The 25324-nt window shown below is 41.1% G+C and overlaps 1 protein-coding gene across 1 annotated transcript in view; it reads left to right on the top strand.

Annotated features, from left to right (window-relative positions):
• Positions 1–25324, top strand: part of TMEFF2 (transmembrane protein with EGF like and two follistatin like domains 2) — a 221549-nt gene that overhangs the window by 190723 nt on the left and 5502 nt on the right. Inside the window, exons 8-9 of the mRNA XM_090045214.1 lie at positions 19256–19379; positions 20827–20985. Of these exons, the coding sequence (XP_089901340.1) occupies positions 19256–19379; positions 20827–20985 (283 nt within the window). The remainder of the gene's footprint in view (positions 1–19255; positions 19380–20826; positions 20986–25324) is intronic.

Below are 25324 nucleotides of genomic sequence, written 5' to 3' on the forward strand. Positions count from 1 at the left end.
CAAAGGTACAGCAATAAATCAAAAAGACATGCCCAAAGATGCCACTGATAGCCATAGCATCCAAGTTATAATAATGTGTTGTTTTGTTTTTTAAGTTTTAAGGAGGATCTTGCTGGGAAGCCATTATTCTATTTAAAACATTATTTTGGAAGTCAGAGCAGACCCTGTTTACTCAAAAGGAAAAAAACGTGAAACCTTCATATGCAAATATATGGCATTTCAAAATGTCATATAGCTACATCTACATATAAATAAGCTGCTTTTGGAATTTGGAGGTAGCAAAGCTGTTTTGATATAGAAACTGCATAATGGTATACAAAAACCACTGGATATCAGTGGGTCAAGCTTCTGGAGTGCTATTTCCTTAATTATCACTTAACTAAATTAGCTAACATTGCTGTATTCTAGAAATATCAAATGCTAGAATAGGAACACAGATACATAAGTGGCATTTGTTTTTAATTTTTTAAGGAGAAATATAAAATGAAAGATATATACTAAAAAAAGCACATATACATTAATGTTGTAGGACTTCCTGGATGTGTCTACATGAGATGCTTTAGTGCACAGTAAATGAATCTACTGCACAGTAAAAGTGTAATTTTCTACATGTGCACACCATTTACTGTGCAGTAAATTAGTGTACTGTGTAGTTGGCTACTACTTATAAATACAGGTAGTAAACTCAGTAGATACTGAACAGTAGTGCATGTATAGATACTAAACAGGAGCAAACTTCCTCCCAGTCAGCCTCAACACCAAGGGGCCACAGGAAATGTGGAACTCCCCCAGTCCTGGTGCTGCTCAGCTCCCGGTTCCCCCAGGGTGGCTCTCTGCCCCCGCTCCCCCAGTCCAGGAGTTGGCCAGGAGTTGGCCCACTTCTGGGTCAGCTCCCAGCCAACCCTTGGCTAGGCAAGGGGACTTGCCAGGAGCTGTTCTGCTTCTGGGGATTTTCCCATCCAGCTGGGGGCTAGCTGGGAGCTGGCCCCAGAAGTGGGATAGCTCCCGGCCAGCCCCTGGATGTTCAGGGATTTTCCTATCCAGTCAGGGGCTGGCTGGGAGCTGGCCCAGAAGGCAGACAGCAGAGCTGTGGGAAACAGCATCATTCCCATTTGACTTCCGTTTTGACAATTCAACAGAACCGTGTTTCGTTTCAAGTTTCATTTAGTTTTGAAAGTACTGTTCCGTTCATTTCATCGAAACTGTTTTGCTGTTTCGATGCTATTTCAACATTTCACTCATAGGTTATTATGGGGAAACATAAAATGCAGCAGGCAGGCAGATCAGGGGCTGACCCACAGCCCCGGGAGGGCTGTGGGGGCTGTGCTGATGTCCTCCCAGGAATGCGAGCCCCCGATCTGCCTGCCAGATTAGAGAATCTGGGTGCTGCCGCCTGGGACCAGCGCTGAGAAGATTACTGCTGCCACTGGTCCCAGGCAGCAGCACCTGGCTTCTCTTATCGGGCAGGCAGATTGGGGGCTCAGCTGCACCCCCGGGAGGGCTTCAGGGGCTGTTGCAGAGTCCTCCCAGGGGTGCAGGCCCCTGACCTGCCTGCCAGATGACAGACCGGTGCTGGGCACAATCCGCACACAGCACCAAGATAATCGGTGCTGCCGTCTGTCATCCGGCAGGCAGATCAGGGACCTGCACACCAAGGAGGACTCTGGCACAGCCCCCGCAGCCCTCCTGGGGGTGCAGCCAAGCCCCTGATCTGCCTACTGGACGAGAGGAGCTGGGTGGTGCCACCTGGGTTCGGCGGCAGCAGCGATACAGAATGAAAAAAAAAACAAGCATCTTACTGGAAATACTATTATTTAGATCCTAAAAGATAACATTGAAATTTCAGGATGATGAGTTTTGGATCCACTATCATGGTTCTAATGAGCTCACTTTCTTCTGTTCAGCCCAAAATCTCCCTCCTTCTTTGCAGTGAAGTAACACTACATATATATGTGCCCCAGTGAAGCAGAATAGTCTCGTCTTATCCCCTACCCTTGTTTGTTGGGGCCCGAGGTAGGGGAGGGTTTTCTCTTTTGTTTGTTTTTTGAGAATAAATTGATATATTTTAATGACTGATCTAAAATGCATGAATGTGGTAGTCTCAATCTGGTTCTCAGTATCCACTGCTCAGAAGTCATCCTTACTCATACTTAACTGGCAAATTTGACCAGCTGGCTTGGAAGCTGAATTATCTTTTCAGCCATGAAGGGGAACACACAGGCTAACAGTCTAGAACCTTACAAGTTTCCAAAGTGACATCAACGTTGAATTAAAGTAATAAGGATGTTGGCCTTATTAATTATTAATAATAAGGATGTACAGTACAAGCTTACCTGGGCTGCTTGTGTGGGAGAAAAACAACTATCATGAAACCAGGACTACAGGAAGTAGACAGAGTTGCACCTCTGTCCCCCCAAAACCAACAGCACAAATGAGCCAGTAAAGAGGGAGAAATCTTCTCTATATATACTCCAAGCACAGATCAGTTTAGCATTGGAACAAGGAGGAAGCAGGGAGGAAAATGGGACTCTAAATGACAATTCAGCATACTCTTGGGGATGGAAAACTACACACTGCCAGTTAGTTTTAGTTTTTGGTAGCACCATGATCTAGACGTGAGTCATTAAACGCAAGCTTAATATAACAATATCCCTACTGTGGGAACGTAACTTGGGCCCTGTGGATGTAAAAGCATGAGTGGCTACCATTTAAGCTAAAAGTTCAGATCTAAGTGCAAAGCACGTAGCAAGACCAGACTCAGAAACCTTAGTTCTGATACGTGTGTGTGTGTGTGTTTGTGTGTGGTGTGTGTATGCTTTAATCATAGATAAGTTGTACTTCAGTCAAAGACAAGTTATGAGGCTTAACTAAGAAGTAACGGTGAAATTTCATGGCCTGTGATTTACATGAGGTCAGACTAAATGATCTAATGCTCTTTCAGCCTTAAAATCTATTAATTGTCTGGCCACTAGAGAGGCATAAAGACCCACACTGTGAAAGTGAGGGTCACATTAATATTTGGGGAAAGTTGATTAAAAAGGGCACCTTTCCCTGATTAGCATTTTTTATTTCTCTTGTAGATCTGCCAATGTGGCTGCAAAGCTGAATAGTGCAGTTTCAGTGCAGGTGATTATTATTATTTAATGTAACATTCTAATAGCACCTATTGAAGTTTTCAAACATGTTGGGTGGGACCCATTTCGCCAAGCTTTGTAGAATGAGAGGCTGTACCTCAGAAACCTTAGAAATTTATAAACAGAACACAATGAATGGAGAGAAGAGGGGATAGCAAGGGAACACTAGTATGTAAGTAGGTTTTGAAATGGACCATTTGTCCCTTATGCTGATAAGAAATGGATTAACAAGTGAACTGGTCTATTCTTCCCCGACTCTGCAAATAGCACAATCAACTGTAAACCAGCCCTGTTTACTAATGTAGGTAGGCTTTGACTTTTAAAACTTAGAAATATTTTTAGAATATATTTCTTTAAATATGCTGACACACTTAGATTATTTTATGCTTTGTATGAACATCTGGGGAATATTAGTGTGCCTTTATTCATAACTCTATATTATTAATTATGGCAGCAGACTGAATAATTATGATATACTGCTGTAAGAGGCAAAGATCTTGCCACTTTTTTCAGTGCATTAGAACATCTCGCCATCATCTCAAACATAAAAAGTACTAAGTTATTTTTAAAAAGGAAAGTGGATGTTATATTAGTCCAGGAAATTCATTTGCATAAGAACATTTAAAATTAATAAGTGACTGTGTCAAGCAACCCTCTTTTGTGCCTGAGAAAAGATGTGAATGCAATTTAATTCATAAGGATACATTTTTCCTCTTGGTTAAATTAGTAATATCAGAATGGTAATTTCCACTGTTTTCAGTAAGCTGCATGCAGCAGAGCTTGATGGGCTAAAGTTCATGCCTAGTGAGATTCCACAGAAGCTATTGAGTCACTTCAGGGCTAAGGCAGGCCAGGATTTTCATGCACACTGTTAAGAGAAGATTTTAAAGGCACTAATGGCATTTAGATATATAACTCCCACTGATTTTCAGTGGGATTTGGTTACTGAACTTTTGAATACCTCCCCAAACTGAACAGCAAGCTGGATTCTGAGAAGGTGGGGGGGAAAGATTTTTTTCCCAAAGCTGTTGAGCAGTAAGAGATAAACACCATAGAGTCTGTTGGTTGTTCTGCAGGGAGACCCTTTATGTTCCATAAGGTCAAGATGCATAATATTTTAAGGGACAAAGGGCACTCTGTATTAAAATCATGCAATCATATGGGGCAGAAGGAACCTTGAGGGATCATCTAGTCGAACCCCTGCTCAAGGTAGGATCCTCCAATATGTCAGGAGTTAGACTTGAAGCCACAATTCCATACAAAGATGGGAACTTGAGTTAATGTATTATTAAAGTAGATAATTTGTTATCACTGGAACATGAATAGCCTTTAATGATGAGGTAGATTATTGCTGGAACACTCTGTCCCTGGAATGCATTAGCCAGAAGAAACCTTCTGTTATTTGATTAAAGCAGCATTTGAGTTGTGATCTGAGGAGTTCTTCCATTTGTTGCAGAGATACCATAAAACCATTGAAGGCTCTGACCCTCTTAGGTACCTTGTGGCCTCAACTCCTGTTAATATACTAGCAGGGAAAGACCACAATAGGGGAGACTCACTAAAGCAGTGTTCCTCAATCTTCTTACACTCCAGGCACCCCTGGATAGACTGGAAGCATCCCTCAGTAGACTCAGGGCACCCCTTGGAAAATGTCAGTTCTTAATTTACTTTTCTTTTTTTTTGCCTCCACAAAAATAATAGAGCAGTTTTTCTGATGCAATAACCTTATCAAGACCACAACTGTGGATTTCTATTTGAAATCTCTGGGTTTATCTTGTGAATAATGTTTGTAAACCTAACAGTGCAAATGTGTGGTGCTCCACGATACCCTTGAAAGGACCTCAAGGTACAGCGATCCAAACTGAGAATCACTGCACTAAAACAATGATGAATTATCAAAGGCAGGGGATTTGAGCCTAAGGGCCTTGTTACATAGTAATTTTAAGTGGCTTCTGGAGCTCTTAACCTCTGGGCTAGCTGCTCATTAACATTTTTAAGTGGCTTAAAGCACTCATTATTTGGTTAAATGTTATGCCACTCCAGGGCAGAATTATCTCTAGTCTGCCTAATTTTGCTCCTGTTCATCAACTTGTGGCCACTCGCTACAGCTTTTCCACCCAAGCTGAAGTCCTTCAGCATGCCACTGCTCGGACTAGCTCTGCTGCCAGCAGGAGCAGAGCTAGCCAGTCAGAGTGGTGACACACCACTTCCCTGCCACCGTCCCAACCAGCTCCAAGAGTAAAGCCAGTCCCAGCAGCAACGGGGAGGTGGGGCCCCCCACTCCCAGATTGGCTGCTCCCAGCAGTCCTAGTAGCGGTGAGGAGATGGTGCCTCCCCACTACCACTCAGATTGGCTAGCTCTATTCCTGCTAGGAGACACCACAGCTCCAGGCACTCTGGGACTGAAGACTCACTCTACCCAGCAAGACTCACTCTACTCTCCTAGTCCTGGCCCTGTTCACTAAGCTTCTAGTGGCAAGTCATAGCTGTGCAAGTGAGGGGCAGTCGGAGCAGGTTTTTTGCCTCAACATGTTACTGTTCGACTAAACTGAAACAACACTAAGTTGATTAACATTTGTGCAGATTTCAGCATAAGGTGTAACAAGTCCTTAAGAGGCATGGTTGCCCAAGTCCTTCTAAGCCTGCATCAGAGCCATAGTATGGGCCTAGGTTGTGGGAGGTTTGGTTAGGAAGATGGCTGCTGGGAAAGCGCCGTTCTGCACAGCACCATTCCTTCCCACTGGGAAGCAACTAGAGAAATGCTTCTGATTCTAGCATAGTGAAGGGGAGAATAGTAGGATCTGCTTGTGGATGAGTTAGCCAGCCAGCCTCTCCTCCACCATATATCCAATAGTTGTAATCTGTCTATACAACTTTACTGTTCCATGAGCTTTCCAACAGAATAGCATCCTCAGAGCTTTTGTTCTTACAAATTAACTTTATAAAGGAATCCCCGTGGACTTCAGTCAGTCCCATTGTCATCTTCTGAATATTCTTTGATTCTTTATACAGCTCTAATAGTGAAGTGCTCAATGGTGAATGAAGTATTCTTTGTGCCATCTCTCAGGTGCCATTAGAAGAAATACCATCACTTCTCCATGATGTTGTACCTCTTTATATGCTGTTTGAAATGACATAGCCTTTCCATTTATCCATTCAGAATCAATGCTTGGGTGGAAGAAGCAAATCAAGTGCTCTCAACCACCCACCCTCAACACCTATAAATATCATCTTTTCACATGACTTATGCATCATGTTGGATTCTTATCTAAGTTGAATTAAAATTGCATCACTATGTGTCACTCATTCAAACAAGAAATGTTTTTAAAACTTCCACTTTGGCTTTTATCCATACCATTGGCAAATTTGCTAGCTATCCAAAAGAAAACGTATTTTCAAATGCAGTTAAGAAAATACAGAAAATCTAAATGATTCAGTTAAGGAAGGTGAAAAGAATCCCTTTTCTTCATTTACATCCTCAGAAAATGTGATGTGTAAGCAGTTGTTCCTTTAATACCAGTAAGAACACTCTCCTGACAATGTTGCTAGCCTCAGATTGTCTACCCTGTTATATTATTACATGAGTGAATTCTTCCTTTCCATTGTCCCCATTAATTTAAACTTCAAAATAACTTTAGTTGCATATGAGACGATAGCTTTTCAGTTTCCATCCGTCACCAAAAACATGGACTTTCCTAGTCATAGGCATTATCTAGCAATTATTATTTTATTAAGTATCAACATTGTGCATTACTCTGTATGAAACAAAGATGACATGGAAATTGGCAAGCCAGGGCCTGCAGTTTTCTGTAGTTTCAGTTTATTTGTGTTTAAATAAGGAATGTATACTTAAAAATAAGTGACTTTATCATATACTTCTTAAAGACTATAAGCACGCTACCTGTGATACTTAGCACTTTATATTTAGATTATAGTAAGCATGAATATGACTTACAAAGTTTTCTGAGCAGTCACACATTAATAATTATTATGCTCTAAATGTGTAAAGTGTAGCAAGACCCTAAGTTAAAGCTATTCACAGATGCCATGCCTATATTACAGATCTGTGGTTTTCAGCATGTGGTCTGCGGACCCCTGGGGGCCCACAGGCTGTCTAATGGGACCACGAAAGTTGATTGTGATCAGTAAGTAGAATGTGAATACCTATGCCTAACAACACAAAAGGGTCTGTACCTACACTCAAAATTTCCAAAGGGGCCTGCAGCTTCACTTGAAATGTTTTAGGGGTCCACAGATGAAAAAAGGTTGAAAACCACTGTTATGGATCAACATACATCTATTCAGAAAACTCAGAAAACAATCTACCATATTTACTTGAATATAAGATGAGCCCCAATAATTAGATTCTATGTATGGAAAATTTATAAATGTGTTATAATTTTCCAGGTATAGAAACTAAGTATTAGAGGTTTGCCTTGATTTTGTCTCCCTCCCACTACTACATCAGGTAAAATAAAAAAAGTGGGGGGAGTCAGGTAGCCCACTTCCCTTCTGCATCTCCCAAATTCTTTCTCTGGCAGCAACTCCCTCGCTCCCCTCCCCCCCTTACTGTCAGACCCTGCTCTCCCTGCACACACAGAAGTGAGGAGCAAATTTGAAATTACTGTCTTTAAAATAAATATTCCTTTAGTAATTTGCAAACAGACAAATTATTATAAGTACACATAAACTTAGTTCCTCCAGCATTCATGCATTTTACCAGTTTTGAAGCTGCTGCAAGTTTTAGCATAGGTACTCTGTAAACACGCATTTAAGCAGCAATCTTGTACCTACTTCTGTCTAGGACAAACTATGCATGATATTCAAGCCAAAAGGCTTGTGATTTACCATATAGTTCATTGGGCTGGGCCCCAGCAGAATCAACAGCATTTCAAGCCATGGTGACCCCACAGCTCAGCACTGCTCATTATTTAACAACAAAGGCTCCTTGGGCTAATTATCCTCCTGACACATGACTGGAATTGAGTGTTCTTATCATGAGTTCTTGGATCTTCCACCTCATGAAGGGCAGAACCACACTAATCTTATGAGACAGGCTGAGAGGGATTCTAGGTAAACTGTTTGGGGCCCTCTTTGGTGGTGTTTACCAGACATTTAAGGCTAGTGAAGAAAAAAGAATCATTGGAAATGGAAAAGAAAGGTGCAGCTCACTTGTGGGAGTGAAAAGGAAGTTGAAATATATTCAGTGTAGTGGCTCACCATGACTTGAAAAAGAGCCAGTTCTGAGGGGTACTCCATGCAATGGGCATTACAATATACCTTATTCAGATAGGTTGTATTAATTTATCTTTATGATAGATTTATTTGATAGATAAAATGCCATGCCCATGAGGGTGGTTTTGCTAGGGCAGGGGAAATTCCACAAATGTGACAGGGGGTAGTACCCTGACCAGGGAGCTGCCTTACAGCTTTGTATGGTGGAGGTTGCACCATTGTTTGCTTGTGGACAGGACTCCCTAAGAAAGCCTCATAGCTGGTTTCCTGCTGGCTAGTTTCTAGTGGGAGGATCTTGCCTACATGCTGACTTTATAGAAACGGAAGATTCCTTCCTAGCTTGATCCTGCAGCCATATGGCTAAGGGCAAGTGAAACTTGGGGGCATCCAAACCCCAAGCCTCTGGGTGTGGACCTGCATATAGGATGCCTCTCAAAGGATTTGGAAGTATCTGAAGCCCCTGGCTGGGGTGAAGGAGACTTGCTGGTAGGGGGGGCCACATATGGTCCTTGAATGATTCACATGGATTTGGAATTGCTTTGGCTGAGTTGACTCAGGACATGAAAAATTTTCCTCAAAAAAAAAAGTAGGTTCCTATCCTGTATGTTTGCCCAAGATGGGCCACATGTTTTATAGTCATGCTCAGTGTTGTCTGTATTTAATTAACTTCATAGTTGCTTACCATTACTAAGCATATGTTTTTTTTACAGCAGTTTAATGATAGTGTATTTAATGAGGTTTCCTTGTATACCAATATAAGACAAAGCTTTTTTTTCCCTATGTTGATTGAGGAGAAAAAACCCTTGTCTTGTATTTGAGTAAAGATGCTAAATATAGATTGTAGTACTGCACTGGAGTCTTGAACCAGCAATGGTGCTATCCCAGGGCTGAGCCTGAAAAATCAAATACTTTTCAATCATAGCCCAGGAACCCACCAGATCCAGTTGGATACTCCTGTGTGGTCCTGAGTCTGGGACCTGAAGTCAGTGGATTGTGGGTCCCAGCCCTGGGACTGCAGTTGAATTGTATTATGTTCATGTAGCAGTGCCATGTTAAGGCATCCCATGTTACTTAATACAATTCGGAGATACGCCTACCTCAAAAAGATACAACTTTACTGTTATATGCGAGTACTTAGCATGAGTTATCCTGCTTCAATGCTGAGATACTTGCATTTTAAGTTCAGTTAATATGTGTTAAGTGTAACAACCCCCTAATTTAACACTCTGAAAGACTTCTTCAGTAGAAGCAAGGTTATTAAGACCAGCAATCTGTTATTGTAGCACACATTAATTTGTTCTTTAATGGTACTGTATATACTCTGTAGTCACTGGGCACATCTACACATGATGCTACAACACTGTAGCAACACTTTACAGTGATGTCACATCAGCAGGCACAAACAGTGACACGGCAGCTACGTTACTGTTGCAATGCGCTCCCTTGGTACAGTACATTGCTATGGCAATATAGTGGCTAAAAATAACTGCGCCACCATCATGGCACAGTACAGACAGTTACTGTGCCATCATTACTTCCAAAAGGAAGTGCTAAATGATGGTGCAGTAACAATGGCACTGTAGGGGCACATGTAGACATGCCCACTAGTAATAGCCTTAGTAACCACTTCTATGATTTTCAGTGATTTGTTTTGATTATATCCCCATTTTATTCTGTTAATGGGATGCACAGACAGGCTTAGTTACTGGCATTTTCCTTTATTATTTACCTGAACTTCTGTTGTACAGCTTATATGCTAACATTTTGTACCTTTTTTTAGATAAAGAGTGCTGACAGTACTTTGTATCCTCTTATAAGGAGTCTAAAATATGGAAGCAGTTGAATTTTTTTTCCCAGTTGGGGGAAGTAAAAATAATTAACACACAAAATGTGTCACAAGAAAAGGAACTGAGGAGAAAAAAAGGAGGGGTAACTTACCACTGATCATCACTCTTTTGAGTTGCTGCCCCCAAAGGAGCTCTGGGAAGGATTTCACAGTTAGAATCAGAAAACTCTGGTGTGGAGCTACAGATTGCTCCTGTTTCATCCCACCCACTCTGGTTTGATAGCCACCTAGGAGCTCACGACAGGCACAGCCCTTGCTTCCCCCATTTTTAATGAACAGGGAGCTCATTGTTCTCCTTTGCTATGTGAACCTGCACACAGGTCAGAGGAAATCTAATTTTTGTTGAGTATAATGAAAAGAGGTATATGAAACTATTCCTGTATAAAGTGAGCTCAATGAAATCAAGAATACTGTTATTAATAAGTGCAACTCAATATGATTTCCTTGTAAAGCAGTGACTTAGGGGATTGCTTTAGAGATACAATTATTCCTTAAATATCAAGGCCTTATCTATGTTTATAAATTCTCATTTATAACTGAGATAACTGAGGAAGATGCATAACCTTCCAATTCTGCTGATTTGGAAGTTCTCTACTAGAGCAATTGAACTGCTCAAAGATATTGAAGAATGCTAGGTTCTCTTAAATAAGTATTTAAATAAGGTTTTGTTTCTCTTCAATTTATTTGCAATTTTATGACCATTATTAATATATATATAGCTGGACAGTGTTAGAGTTATCAAGGTTTGCAGGACTGAGAGCTTCAGTAAGGCATTTTCCCTGTGCACAGCACCAAGTATTATTATACTGGACAGATCCCCCAAACATCACTGTTTTCTCTATGCCTCTCCCAGTGCATGCCTCCCTGTCTCCCCCAGCCCATATTCATGCCACTCACCATCTTTCATTTCTTTATGCTCACTATGCTTCAGTGAGGCAAGAAGGTATCTCATAGAGATAAGAAACTGAAGCATGGGAGAAATTAATGGCTGGTGCATAAAGGAACTTAGGCACTCTAACACTGAGTATTGAAGAACCTGACTCTTATGGGCCCCTGCAGAGGAATCCACAGCCCTGAATTAGTCTCTTATATAATGCCTGGGGAGAGCTAGAGGCTTAAAAACTGGATTTCATAGCATCCAGCAAGCAGACTGAGCCAGTACCTGCTTAAGCTAGCCAATAGAAAAGGCTGGAGAGAAGGCTCTTTAACTCTGTTTCACTCCTGGAATTAGGCACTTAACTGCAGGCTGCAAGGCATTTTCTTGCCTCTACTCAGGATTCACAACTCTGAACCCTCTCCTTATGCAAGTCAGTAATTTCTTTCAAAAACAAAGCAGAGATCACCCTTTAAAAAAAGAAAAGAAAAAAACACCGCAGACTGAGGACCTGCTGCCTTATTTTATACAATAGCTTAGTGATTAGACAACTCATGCAGGCGGTGGAAGATCCCAGTTCAGTTCTTTCCATTGCTTAGGGACAGGATTCAAACCTACATCTTTCACAACCCAAAACAGTAACCTCAGCACTATGATGTAGTTTAGAGGGATGCACTCTCAAGCACTCCTGTTGAAGCTGTCACTTCATCTTCTTTTAGACTTTAAACCAAATGTCTCCTGCTTGTGAAAAATGATTTCTAGGAAAATTATTTGAGGATAACACACAGATACTGAAAACAGCGGCTCCTCAAAATAGTACTTTCAGTGCTTATCTTTTCTTGTTGAAGATGTGAAAGTGTCAGTTTTTTTCATTACCACACTAACAGGAGACGCTTTTAAAAAGATGATATTTCAATCTGTACTCATAGCATCTGCCCTCAATATTTTTAAAAATAAAATAAACCATTTTTACTATTATATCTCATAATGTGGATGTCAAATCTTATTATGACATTTCAGCAGTATTGGCCACATTATGCCATATGATCTAAGATGATGTCTCATATTATACTTTATTGCAACTAAAGTTGTGAAATAAGTTTAAGATTATTTAAAAGTGAAACATTACACATAATTCCAAATCATTTTTTTAAATTTCAAAACAACATTTAATTTCAAGATTTCATGGAAAATACCATCAAAAAATGAGCCTTTTTTAAATAGTTTAATTAAAATGGCATTTTCCAAAAGAAACCTGTTTTCTAACTTCTTATACTAATAAGACAGGATTGGGGGAAGGAGTTTCTGTTCCAAATGAAAAATCCAGAATGTGTTAGGAATTATACTTGTTCAAAGAAAGAAATTATTGATTCTACCAAATTTTTGCCCTTAGGTTTTAAGGCAGCTATCTTACTCTTTTATCTAAACCTCTAAAGATTAGAAATAGCATGAACTCCATGATTTTGATTAAAAATGTTCTTTACACGCAATTGTATAGTGAGTTTGATATTTGAAGATGAGCTAGCAAACCTAATATTACTGCAGTTTGATTAACTTTGAACTCATTATCTTTAATATTACTCTGTGAATAATTATATATTATGCCAGAAAAAATAAGTACTACTTTAAATGAAAGATTTGCTCTCTGTAGATATGAAATTGTTGATAAAGATAAACTCCACAGTCTAGTGATACTATAATCTGGATAGACTGTATGCCAAAATACTGACTTTTTGAATAATCCAAAATAACACAAGGGGGGAAAAAAACTTTCATTTCTGTTCATGGGAAGCCTAGTGACCTGTTTTGCCTAGGGCATCAGAAGATCTCTTTAATCTCATCAGTCATCTAAATAATTAGATTGCCTACCCTATTACTATAGGAATTGGCTTTGCATTATGGGTATTGTTCCACTAATTATCACTGAATGATGTATACTAAATGGGACATATAGTAGAGTAGTTAGTCTCATTGCTTTATATGAGCAGAAGCATATAAGCAATGAGAAACCAGAAGATGCTGTGATATTACAGCAGTAAAGGCAGCATCAGAATTTAGAATAGAAATTATTAAAGTTAAAAACCACACCTTGCAGTGATTTTTTTTGTAGCTCATCAATTCATAATGAAAGATTTTTTTAGTAGAATGTTATTCTTAGATTAAGCCTGTACAATTTTAATATTTGTAAATATCAATCATTTAATCAGTTTTGTGAGGAAAGAAACATATTCTTCCTATGCAGAAGTTTAGTGGTTGGGATACAAAATGTTGGAAAATGTGTTAAGGTATCTAAACCCTGCTTTCATCATATTCAGGATAGTGTTTTGTCTTCAGACCAACTTAAACTGCAGATCACACTAAAAATGAGGTTTTCTACCATTCTGTAGCTATATACTTGATGAGATAAAAAAGAAAACTGCTTTAGAGAAGATTCCAAACAACAGGATGGACAGTAAACAATGCGTTTCTAGATTTCATGGTCTCCTCCCATCTGGATTAAAAAATAAAGCACTGCATGGAGCATTAATAAATCTTGAGCTCTTCCATTTTTTATCCAATTAAGTATTCTTCATCATGGCAGTATCAGTTTAAGGATTTACCAGCTCCTTTTGGGTCAGGATATATCTGGCCATGCATTAGAGGCTAGGTGGGTAGTGTGCTAGAGGTAATGAAGACTAAGTTCTTTTTCAGCACTAGGAAGTCTGCTGCTATCCTGTTTAAGAGAGCTGCCATATATGACCCACTTGTGATCCTGACAGTATAGCCCTGCCAACAAATCAGAGGGAACTAGGGATCCTTGTGGTATTTCAGTGACCCAGGACACAAAACAGGCCCCTTACTCACCCCAAAGGTAGGGACAAACATTAAAAAAGCCTGAATTGAATCAGTCTTTGCAAGTTAGTCTACTCTGTCTAGGCTGAACCCATTTTCAAGTGCACAGACATCCCCATTTTCTCTGGACTGAGAAAATACAGGCACGTGCCTCCCTCCCTTCCCTTCCATAGTGCTGAGCTGAGGCAGGGCGTGGCCTGGCCCCAGCAGGACGCACTGATTAGGGAGGGGTTCCCCACCTCTCGCTGATCCCAACCAGCAAGGGAGCCAGCAGGGAGTTGATAACACAATATTTAGCACCCCATGAAATAAAAAAAAGCCTCTCTCATTAGTTCAAGCTCTTCTTAAACAGCTTTTTCCAAGGAAGGAACAGAGGAACATTACCAGATGACCTGTTGATTAGCTCCAAAAAGCCCTAAGTGGACGCTGTCCTATCTGCCTTTGTCCAGTCTGCCTTACAGAGACACCTCTCAGCATTAGCTAGTATACCACATGCTGGCTACAGTCTGTGCAGTGGAGTTGAAGGGCAGGGGGAGAAGGGGAAGCCAGGAAAACCCTGCTATACCTGCCATCTCTGCTGCCATCTAGGGAGTAGAGGGGCGACACCACCCCTACTCTGGAGCAGACAGTCTTGCCCAGGGCTGCAAAGCATCTGGGATAAACTGGTTTATGTGCACTGAACATCTGTTCTATTACAGGTTTAAACCAGTTTCTAATCACTTAAACTGGTTTATGCATAATGTCTGTCCCCAGCCCTGAGATTCAGAAGGCTGTTCTGTAGGGGAGTGTGAAGTGGGCCATATTTGATTCAGATTCAGTCCAATTCAGGGGACAGTGATTCGATTTGTTGATTTGGATCACTGTCCTGATTCAATTCAGCTGAATCCAAATCTGAAAATTCGATGCTGATTCAGAGAATCAGCGATCCAGCCATAGAACTTCTGGTCCACTTCCAGGTCCACCGCCAAGCGCGTGGAGGACCCATGCCCCCCCCAGCTCAGCAATCAACCACAGAGGGACCCTGGGTGACCCCCCAGACCCAGGAGGCACCAGTTGCCAAGCTGGGTGGCGGGGGATGGAGAGTCCCCCACGCAGTCTGCAGTGGACCCAGAAGTACTTCTGATCCACTTCCAGGTTCACTGCTGAATGCATGGGGGACCTCCCCCTTGCACTCCCATGGGACGCTCCATCTGCCGCACCATCTCAGCATTCAAGAGTCAGCTGGTACCTTGAAGTATGTAGAAAAAACATTTAAAGCTATATCTATGTCCGAATTGTCGAATCTCTCCGACTCGATTTGGAGGGTTCCAGTTCTATTCAGTGACATTAAAGGGTCTCTTGATTTGATTCAGATTTGGAGATTAGGCCGCCGAATCAGCCCAAATCTTCGCCGAATCGAATCAGTAACCGAAGCTTCACACAGCCCTACTGTTCTGTGCTTCTTCATTCAGGAAGTCTAACAAAGATTGTTAGACTACATAGTATTATCACCAATATGTGAATTTCCAAATATAAATGATGGATATTAGCAATGAGAAGATAACGGATGTTGCTAAAAGTGCTTGAACCTTGAATTTGAAAGAAACACAACCATATTTAGCACCAGACCAGCTGCACCCTCTACTAACACCTTTGTTTTAGAATTAGATACATGGCTGACTAAAAGAAAGTTCACAAAGGAATCTTTTGGAGTAATTCCCTTGTGAACCCATTTTGGCCATATTTTTCCCCAAGAGAAGTTATAACCATTCATCATGATATCTCATATCCCAAAAGGTGTCATCACTAGCAGCCCTTTCACAGATACCTAACCGGTGATAGCTTAAGACCAGCATCCTGTAAACAGTCTTGTAATTAAAATACGTTTGTGTCATGGTGAAAGGTAGTTAGCAAAGTAGGAATAATAATGCAGCAGCTATTCCCCACAACTTCCTCTGATTGGAACTACCCATACCTTACATGTTGCCAGGAAGCTAAGACTGCTTATTGCAGTGTTGTTACGTCCCTTATGACCACTGACTGAAGTAATACGTACATTATTCTGCTAGGTGGAAAAGAGCCTTTGAAAGCTTTTGGAGGGTAGATATTGTGCACTACTTCATCAAATGGTGTACCCAAACTTCCTGTATTTGGGGTACCTTGTTTCAGTCATTTTAAAGTTGCTGTAAATTCCTTCCTTAGGCTAGAGAAAGCAAACTGTTTTGCTGTCAGCCTCAAGAGCTTGTTGTTGTGTCTCCCATTCTTTCTCTCATCCCTCTCTCCCATTTTATGGCTGTTCTTGTTTGTTCCTTTCTTTTCCTTTCTGTACCATGCCTTTCCATTTTAAAGGAGGGAAAATTTAGCCCTATATTCCATTAAATCTTTGTACAGGCCTACCTATAAAAGAGGGATCAGCACCTTGAAGTAAAATTTACAGTTTGATCACTCATTCCAGTTTTATACAATGATGCCTTGTCTAGTTAAATATATGGACACTATAACGGCACTATTAGCACATGTTACAGACGCACAGAGTTCTCCTTGGATGGCAGTGATAGGAAAGAAATGCACTATGAAAACCTGGTCTCGGATCTGACACAGATGTTTTTCCTAGATGCTAATTAATTCCTAAACATGCCTAATGCTAAATATGCATGATCGTGGTTGTATAAAAGTTAGAGACCATACTCAGAAAATGCAAGTCCTTTCACCTGGGCACCACGAGTTTTTGAATATTTTTGCCAATGGTTGAGCTATGACACCTGCCAACTTCTTGAGTGCCCTAGTGTGTAATCTGCCAGGACTGGCTGACTTGAAGATGTCCAGCCTCTCAAGGTGATCCTTTACTAGATCAACACCAATGCTGGGTATAAATACGCCCTCACCCTCGCAGTCCCGCATCATGCTAGGCAGGGCGGTTCCTCTGGGCAGATGTAAGACTGGCATAAAGTACCCATTAAGCAGGTTGGCCTTTTTCTGGGTGTCAGTTATCAACTGTCCCATTTGGTTCAGCAGGGGTCCAATGTTACCCTTGCTTTTTTTCCGACTCTCTACATATCTGAAAAAGGACTTTTTGTTGTCCTTGATATGTGAAGCCAGATGGAGCTTGGTTGCAGCCTTGGCTTTCCTGATCCGCTCCCTGAAGTTACAGAGGATTACTCCTCCTTGGTGGTAATTCCAACCTTCCATCCTTTATAAGTCTCTCTTTTGAGGCATAGGGGGTCCTCAATTTCTCTGCTGAGCCCTTTTGCTACCCTTCCTCCAAGATGAGATGGCCATCCCTTGTGCTGTCAGGATTGCTCCCTTGAGGAGCAACCACTCCTCTTGGACTCCTCTTCCTGTCAAGTCATGGTCCCTTAGGGCCTCAACAATGAGCCTCCTGAGCTTGTGAAAGTTAGCTTCCATCTATTTCTGTCAGCATCACATTATATCGGATGGCTGTCACGAAAAAATATTTTTTTCTTTATCCACCTTTAATAGCAAAAATAGTAGTAGAAATATTAGCAAGGTATTTTTAAATATCTTTGGAAATGATAATATCATAGATCAGAATGGAACTGGAAAAAATGGAACAATATGACATTTGAAAACAGAAAGATACAGAAAGAAAGATATTGGACCGATTTGTTTGCTAAGGGGCCAGACTGTGCATGGGAAAGCATGTTCACCCTGCTAATTGTTTATTCTTAGAACTGAGCAGGAAATTATTTTCCTATCCTGTGAGTATTTGTGATATTTCAAAATACTTCTTCTGTCTTGAGATGATGAAAACCCAATAAAACAATTATGTAAATCAACAAACAGTTTGTTTGATAATTTGGAAATATTTAATTAAAACTGTATAAGTTCACTTAAATTTCAACCTAAAAAACTGTTTTTGAGTTTAAAAAAAAAAACAGAACTTTAAGGCAAGTTCAAAACTTTTTCCGAGGTGTTTTCAGAGTAGGAATGTATCAAAACTCATCCTTTCCACAGTTTTGGTTTTGATAACCTGCTGTTTTTCAAATACAAAAATCCCAAAGAGTTTTGGGGGAAAAAAATTCCCACCATTTTCAACATTGTGCAGCACATTCCTCCTTTCTGCTGACTCAGGTTCACCCACCCTATAAAAAACCCTGGTCAGCTGGGATTGAGATGTTCTCCTCCCCCTTTGGAGTGATTTGTCCCTTTGCTGTTCAGTCTCATTGGGCCTAAAGCAAAACAGGCAGCAGTCTCAACCTCATGTAGAGACTGTGTTTGTGTCTGGCATTTGCATGGGGAGCATCGGGAGAAGATGCACTGTGCATCACTCTTCACACCCATTATAGGGACAGACAGTCTGACACACTCCACAGAACCAAGACTAAGCAAAAAAACCTGTGAAGTAGGCTGCACAATCCCTAACCCAGATAGGAGGGCTTTGAATGTACTTATCAAGGGTAATTAACAACTTGATGTTCTACAAAATGAATGTGAGGATATTGCAGATGGTACTTAGGCATTTCAACGCATTATGTAACTGTTAAACATAGATCCATTTAAACCTAAATATCATTCTGAGCCTTCAATTTACTTACTACATAGGGATAAATATTTTCTTTGATTCACATGCTCAGTGCCCATTTAATGCTGCTGGAAAAATACATGTGCATACTGTGAGATAATATATAATGATGCATCACTTCACATCTAAGGATCTCCAGACACTCTACAAGCATTAAACAAATTAGTGGCAGGACACCTCATAGGGAGTGATACCCCATTTTGCATACGTGGAATCTGAGGCACACAGTCAGCAAGTGACATGCCAAGTTTCACACAGGAGGTTGGTGTCAGAGTTGGGAATATAAATCCAAATTTCCAGAAACATACGCCTGTGCTTTAATAACAAAACTAGCTTTCCTTACACTGAATGTACAGCCCTGCTTAATGCTATATTTTTTCTGGAAAGCCAGATTCTTCCTATCTCTGGAGGAGCCTTGGAAAGAGGTTTTAAAAAAACAAAACAAAATGATTAAACATTTTAGACATTTTCCTTGGAATATCTTATCATTGGGCTGTATTATTATTTTTAATAGTAAAATTGAGTCTTACTGCAAGAACTTATTAGGAATTATGTATCCAAAAGAACAGCAAAATAGCTGACATAGCCCTGTATCTATATTTTATTCCTATCTAATATTTCTGATTAAGTACCTGTTTTAAGGTAAAAATCATTCCCATAGTTCTTTTTTTTAACACCTAAATCAGAATCTTTCACATCTTACTCTTTTGAATTTTTTCTATATTTTACATTGAGCTCTTAACACACTGTTTCTTCTCACTTCACCTCACAATGCATTTTCAGGTTAATGTTCTTTTCACCTGTGTTCACAGAGAATGCAAATAAATTGGAAGAAAGTGCCAGAGGGATCTACATCCCTTGTCCAGAACACTATAACGGCTTCTGCATGCATGGGAAGTGTGAGCACTCTACCAATATGCTGGAACCTTCTTGCAGGTAACACTCTCGTTACTGAACAGATGATGATAAATAAGCAGAGGAGGCAGACTTGTTAATATGCGTAATCTAAATGCAGTAAGAAAAATAAATTCTAGCTAAGGCCTCTTGTACTGTGACTTACGTTAGACCTAAATTATGCAACAAGGTCCCAATTTATGTAGCAGAACTGTCTGTATTGAATTATTCACAATGTTAATTGATTATAAAAGCATTCAACAACCTTCAAAAACTTTCAGTTCAGTGGCCTAATATTTAAATATTTCTAAAAAATGCACCAACAAGAGCAATGGTATCTAATGGGTGTTATTGCTGGACTTGTAGCAAGGTAGTGCACTGACAAGGAAAGGTTTCTGCAGGATAAAGAGGGCTACTTATGCAGGATAATCCTTTTTGCAGGATAAAGAGGGCAGGACAAAACTGTACATTATGGACACATCTGCATGGGTATTGCAAACCCGGCTGTAGTGCCTCAAACTACACATGCTGCACATACACACATTTGCCACATTGCTAATTTGCAGTGCGGTGGTTTATTTTGACACGGAGAGATTTCAGTGTTAAAAAAATGTGCCCAAAAAAAGTGGCATGGTGCACATGGCTGCAGCATGCACTGCCCAGAATTGGAGCCTGGCCAGCCAGAGCCATGCTTTGGCTGCCATCCAGGCTCCATGCACCTGGATCACTGGCGCTGCTGCCCTGGGAGGACCCCAAGACAGGATGCTGGGGTCAACCCAGGTGCTGACTCCAGCCTCTCCTACCCCGGCCAGGGCAGTTTGCTGCATGCCAGAGTGCACATGCAGCAGCATGCCTGGGTACAACTAGCAGCAGCACAAATATGTGCTGCTGCTAGTTGTCCCCAGGGAAATGTACATTCTTGCTTGTGGGGAGATGCCTTATGTCTCCATTTGTAGAGCCACCCAGTTGCATTGCACATGGAGCCTAGAATGATTGCTCTTTACCTGTTTACTGAGTAATCTGGATAAGAGTCTAGAGCTGGATGTCTCTTTTCCCCACAAATGGAGAAGTACAATTCTTGGGCCATGTGAGACACTAAATAGATTATTATCCCAATGCTGAGGGAGTTGTAAACTGAACTTGGATTGCAGAATATAAACCCAATCCTTTAAACATCTGGAAAGGTCTGGGTACTACTTTTCCCTCTTGCTAACTTGCTGACACCAGGACTGGATTGGGTTCCCCTTGACCCGCATGATCTCAGGCTTCACAAAGGTACCTGGTGCCATTAGCAAGTTAGAGCATCATTGAAATAAGGGCCAACACTTAGATCTGCAGCACAGTATTTTCACTAATGTAGTTATTAAGGATCCAAGCCAACAAAGCAATTAAGTATTTACATCTTAAAATCTATTCTGAAGTATAGTCCAGGCCCTTTTTAAAATTGACATCGAACTGTAAGTTACTGGGTAACCATCTTTTATTCCAGATGTGATGCGGGCTACACTGGACAACACTGTGAAAAAAAGGACTACAGCGTTTTATATGTGGTTCCAGGTCCGGTACGATTTCAGTATGTCTTAATAGCAGCTGTGATTGGGACTATCCAGATTGCTATCATCTGTGTTGTAGTCCTTTGTATTACAAGGTCAGTATCTCTATCTTTTTACAATATAAAGAAATTTCCTTTTGTTTTTACGTACTATATTCATTGATTACATTGGTTACTACAGTGATGCTGATAACAAAGCCTATTTAATTCACTGAACTAAAGAAAAGAATTGTGCTGATTTATTATTATGACTGTATTTTCTGTACCAGTTTAATCAGACTGTGGGGCCCAGCACATACAGCAAATGAATTTTCATATTCCATATTCAGTTACTTGGACAAAATATTGTTTATATAAATAAGCAGAATATAAATGAGGCAACTGGTGCAACAGTCACTTTAAAGCTAATTCAACTTGCACATATATTGCTTAAGAGCCCATCACTATATCCCCAATCCAGCTAAGCACTTTAGTATGCTGGGGTTTCCCATGTTCCCTCTACATTTCCTTTTGATCAAGCCCCTTACCTCTAACAAGCATTCTTGATTGGCTAATTCAGGTTTTTTTCCCTGTTACTGAGACCCTGGGAACCTGACACAGCCAGTGCTTCCATGGTTCTTGCAGGTGTCAATTAGCTAGGATTTATGTCCCTGGGAAACGGAACGGAGGATTTCTTCTTAATGCTGTCCTGTTTTCTTTCTCTCATTTTATGGTCTTATCTAACAAAGCTGCTTTTTTGTTTTTCTACCAAAAGTGTACTTATTATACGACAGACTATATCTGATACACTGGGTAACAGCAGTCACTATTTATGCTAAATTATTATGCTACAACTACAAAGTGCTGTGTTTCAATTATACACATCAAGGACTTCTTGCAAGCTGCTTCCTGCTAGGTGTTTCGCTTCATCTAAATTGAGGATATTATTTCTTCAGCTGGACAGGTTAATTATTTTGAACATTCTGTTGAACGTAGTAGTTGTAACGTCTGCAAGGGTTCACTCTAAAACAGGTCTGGGGGCTTTTGCTTTAGCTACATGTCCACAGTTTGGCCTAAGCCCCCTGAAAAGGGCCACATACTTCTACTGAAATTATTTTTATCAATAAGACTGTTCATGTGCTTAAAATTGTGCACTTCTGTTAAGTTCTTTGTTGGATGGAGGCCTAGAAAAATATCTAAGCATACCAAGTATTTTTGGTAAATAAAAAGGAAGGGTTTATTAGCATGGAAACTGTCCCCCATAGGTGGGTGACGGGGGGAAATCCAGTTCCTTTCATTCCTACAAGTGCTACTGTACTCTATCAGTGAACCAGTTTTATTAGTTCTGGAAGAGTTCAAAGTGAGCTCTGGCTTCCAAGCTTCTCCAGGATTTTCTCAGAAATCACAAGGTGAAACTCATTCAGCCCCTTCACAGCTCTACCAATAAATCACATTGTTTAGAAATAAATTCCTCTTAAAAAGACAAGAAAATAAAAACCAGATATCATACCTCCATAGAAAATAAAACCTCTAATATATCTCACTATCTGTGTTGCATTCTCTGGTTAGCAGACAAGTGCAGAATTTGCTCCTAGAAAGAGACAAAAAATGATTCATAAATCTTCCACTGGCCTAAAGGCATAAAACAAAATCATCTGCTGAGGCTCTGAACTGCTTTCTGGCCAAGTTGAGTCCATCAAGTTTACCCTCAACAGTACATGCCAGAAGAGGCAATGGATTATATTGAAGTGGCTTTCAGAGAACATGGAGATAATTCAAACAACCAAACATACAGTGTATATTAAAAAAGGAAATGGAAAAGTAATGGATAGATTGAAAAATCCTCTACATCATTTTCTTCAAATAACTCTAGTTTTGTCAACTACAGGCAATAAAGCAAAGTATAGTGAATCCTTGCTACATAACAGAATTACTCGAGGTTTTATGGTACTGCAGTGTAACTACCATACCCCACTGATATTTTAAACACTTGTTATCTTTTCCTTACACTTTCTAATCTGCATAATGCATGTGTTTATGTATTTATTTACTAATTGAGTGGCTGAGGTGTATGAGGTGGTGTGGGTATGGGGGTTTGTGTGTACGGCAGTACGATAGGGGGTGTGGGTGAATGTGTATGGTGGGGTGTGCATGTGGGACTTACCTATGAACACACGGGCACACACACACACACACACCCTCCTGCTCCTGGCCTGGGGTACCGGCACAGGCCCCGTGCTCCCACAGTCCACCAGTGCAGCCAGGAGCTACATAGTGGTGGAGCGGCCAGCAGCAGGCAGGAAAGTGGAGAAATGGCAGCTACAGGTAGTGGGGAGTGTCAGCTCTCTTATCTGAGTTTCCCTCTGTGGTAGAGGGAGGCGGTAAACAGCCCCACAGTCCCAAGCCAGAAGCCTCTTCCAGGCAGAGGCTTCCAGTTTCGGGGGTCGAGGCTGGGCGGGTCTTGCTGCTGAGCTGCTGAGTCCTGCTACCAGCTTCCCCTGGATCTTATTGCCCCGGCTCCTGTCATCTGTGACAAGCAGCCAGGAGCAGATAAATATTCATTTTCTAAATTTTGTAGGGGCCCCACGGGCCAGATAGAATGGCCTGGTGGGCCAGATGCAGCCTGCGGGCCATATTTTGCCCACCCCTGTTCTAACCTAACATAAAAGTGGGAGTTACATTTTCTAAACTGAAACAAGAACTTCAGTGTCTGAAGAAAAAGGGCCTGTATTCACAACTTCAAAGTGTTCTGGTTACAAACCTGCATGGAATTTCATGTTTTGCACTAGTATGATTTAGAAAACTTGAGTGTATCCAGCTGAATCCCAGGCCATTCCAATGGTATAAAACTAAACTTGAATGATTTAGACTTTCTTGTGGCCAAATAGTCTGCTGATAATGTCATTTCAGCTTCAGCAGTTTTGAGTAGTAGAGGATTTGGCTCTCAATATCCAAAATAGCACTCGTGCCATTTAAGTATCACTATTCTTATTTATCATCATCTTTAGCTCTTTTTTTGCTACTTGTTAATATAAAAATCATTCTGTTCCACAAACATATGTGGTGCTTTCTAAAGCACAGAGGCCTGTTCCTGTGAGTACAGAATGTCCTCAAGTGCAATTGAAGGAAGGAGTAACAATGAGCCACAAGGACAGGTCTGAGCTCAGAGTAAGGTACTTAAAAGAGTACCCAACTAAAGAGAGACTAAGCAAAAAAGAGTCTGAATGTATAGTTGAAAGACGATGGGAAAATATAAATGTATGGTTCAATGTTATGATGACTCTCAGCAGTTTCCCTTAATGCTTTGTATTTTTAGTCCATTGTAATGTTTAGTTATAGTAGCTTATTTATGAAAATAACTACATTTATTTGAAATGATTGGATAATGTGCCTTACCTGCTTGTGAATTGTACCATGAATGACTTAAGCCAGTGTGTCCAGTCAGCTAAAAGGAAGAAGGCCTCTGTTCTGGTTCCTCATTTACATTGTTTTAACAGCTATGTTCATAAATAAGTATAGGTCTTCTATTCAAACTATCACAAATCTTGGCTAGAGTTAAGGATCCTGGAGAACCTCTGCTCAACTTAGCTGGTCATTGAGTATAAAAAAACCGTATAAGAAAGGACTGTCCAACTTTGGTATAGGTGGGGGCCATATGCAGCACCACGTGCAGCCTCCAGGCCACACACTTTGCAGTCTGCATGCTGTGGGGAGGGCCCTTCTGGGAGGTGCACCAGCAGCCTGCATCCCCTCCTTGCCACATGAGCTGTGTAGGCAACACACAGACCTCCAGCCCGTTCTTCACCACACAGCAGCAAGGGAGTTGACCACCAGGATCTGCAGCCTGCCAGCTGGACAGCCCTATTATAAGGTATTGACATGCCTCTTAAGACACACTTCATATATGTCATATACTTGGGTCCCACATTGCATTATAATCAGGGATCCAGGTTTTCCATTCACAATGGGAAAATGTGGCATAAAGTCAGATTTTCTTCATTTTTAATCAATTTTCTCTTTAAAGAGAAAAATGCAAGAAACGGTGTTTCGGGGAGCAGAATGAGAGTAGTCAGGCAGGGGACACCATGTGAATGTGTGCACATGCACGTACACATGCACATGACCACCAAGCAGCCTTGAAAGCAGCTCTCCACAGGTAAGTTGGGGGGGAGAGATTGAGGCCCCCCCATAGTTAGGGAGGGAGGGAGTTGGGCAGAGCTGGGGCTGGGACTGCTGCCCAGCTGGGGCAGTGAATGGGGCTTGGGCCCAGGGCCAGAATGTGTGGCCATGGAGTCTGGACAGGAAGCAGGATGGGGTGGCAGATGGCTCATCGGCGGGGTAGCTGGCTCACCACCGCTGCATACACTCCCAGGGAGACATGGGGGGCACATGCCCCCCGGATTTGTGTGCAGGGTAGGTGCAGGCTGCCTGCTGTTAGCTTGGGCTCCTCCCCACC

This window comes from Crocodylus siamensis, chromosome 4 (genome assembly GCF_052110815.1).
Source record: "Crocodylus siamensis isolate JL-2025a chromosome 4, ASM5211081v1, whole genome shotgun sequence".
In the NCBI taxonomy this organism is placed as follows: Eukaryota; Metazoa; Chordata; order Crocodylia; family Crocodylidae; genus Crocodylus; species Crocodylus siamensis.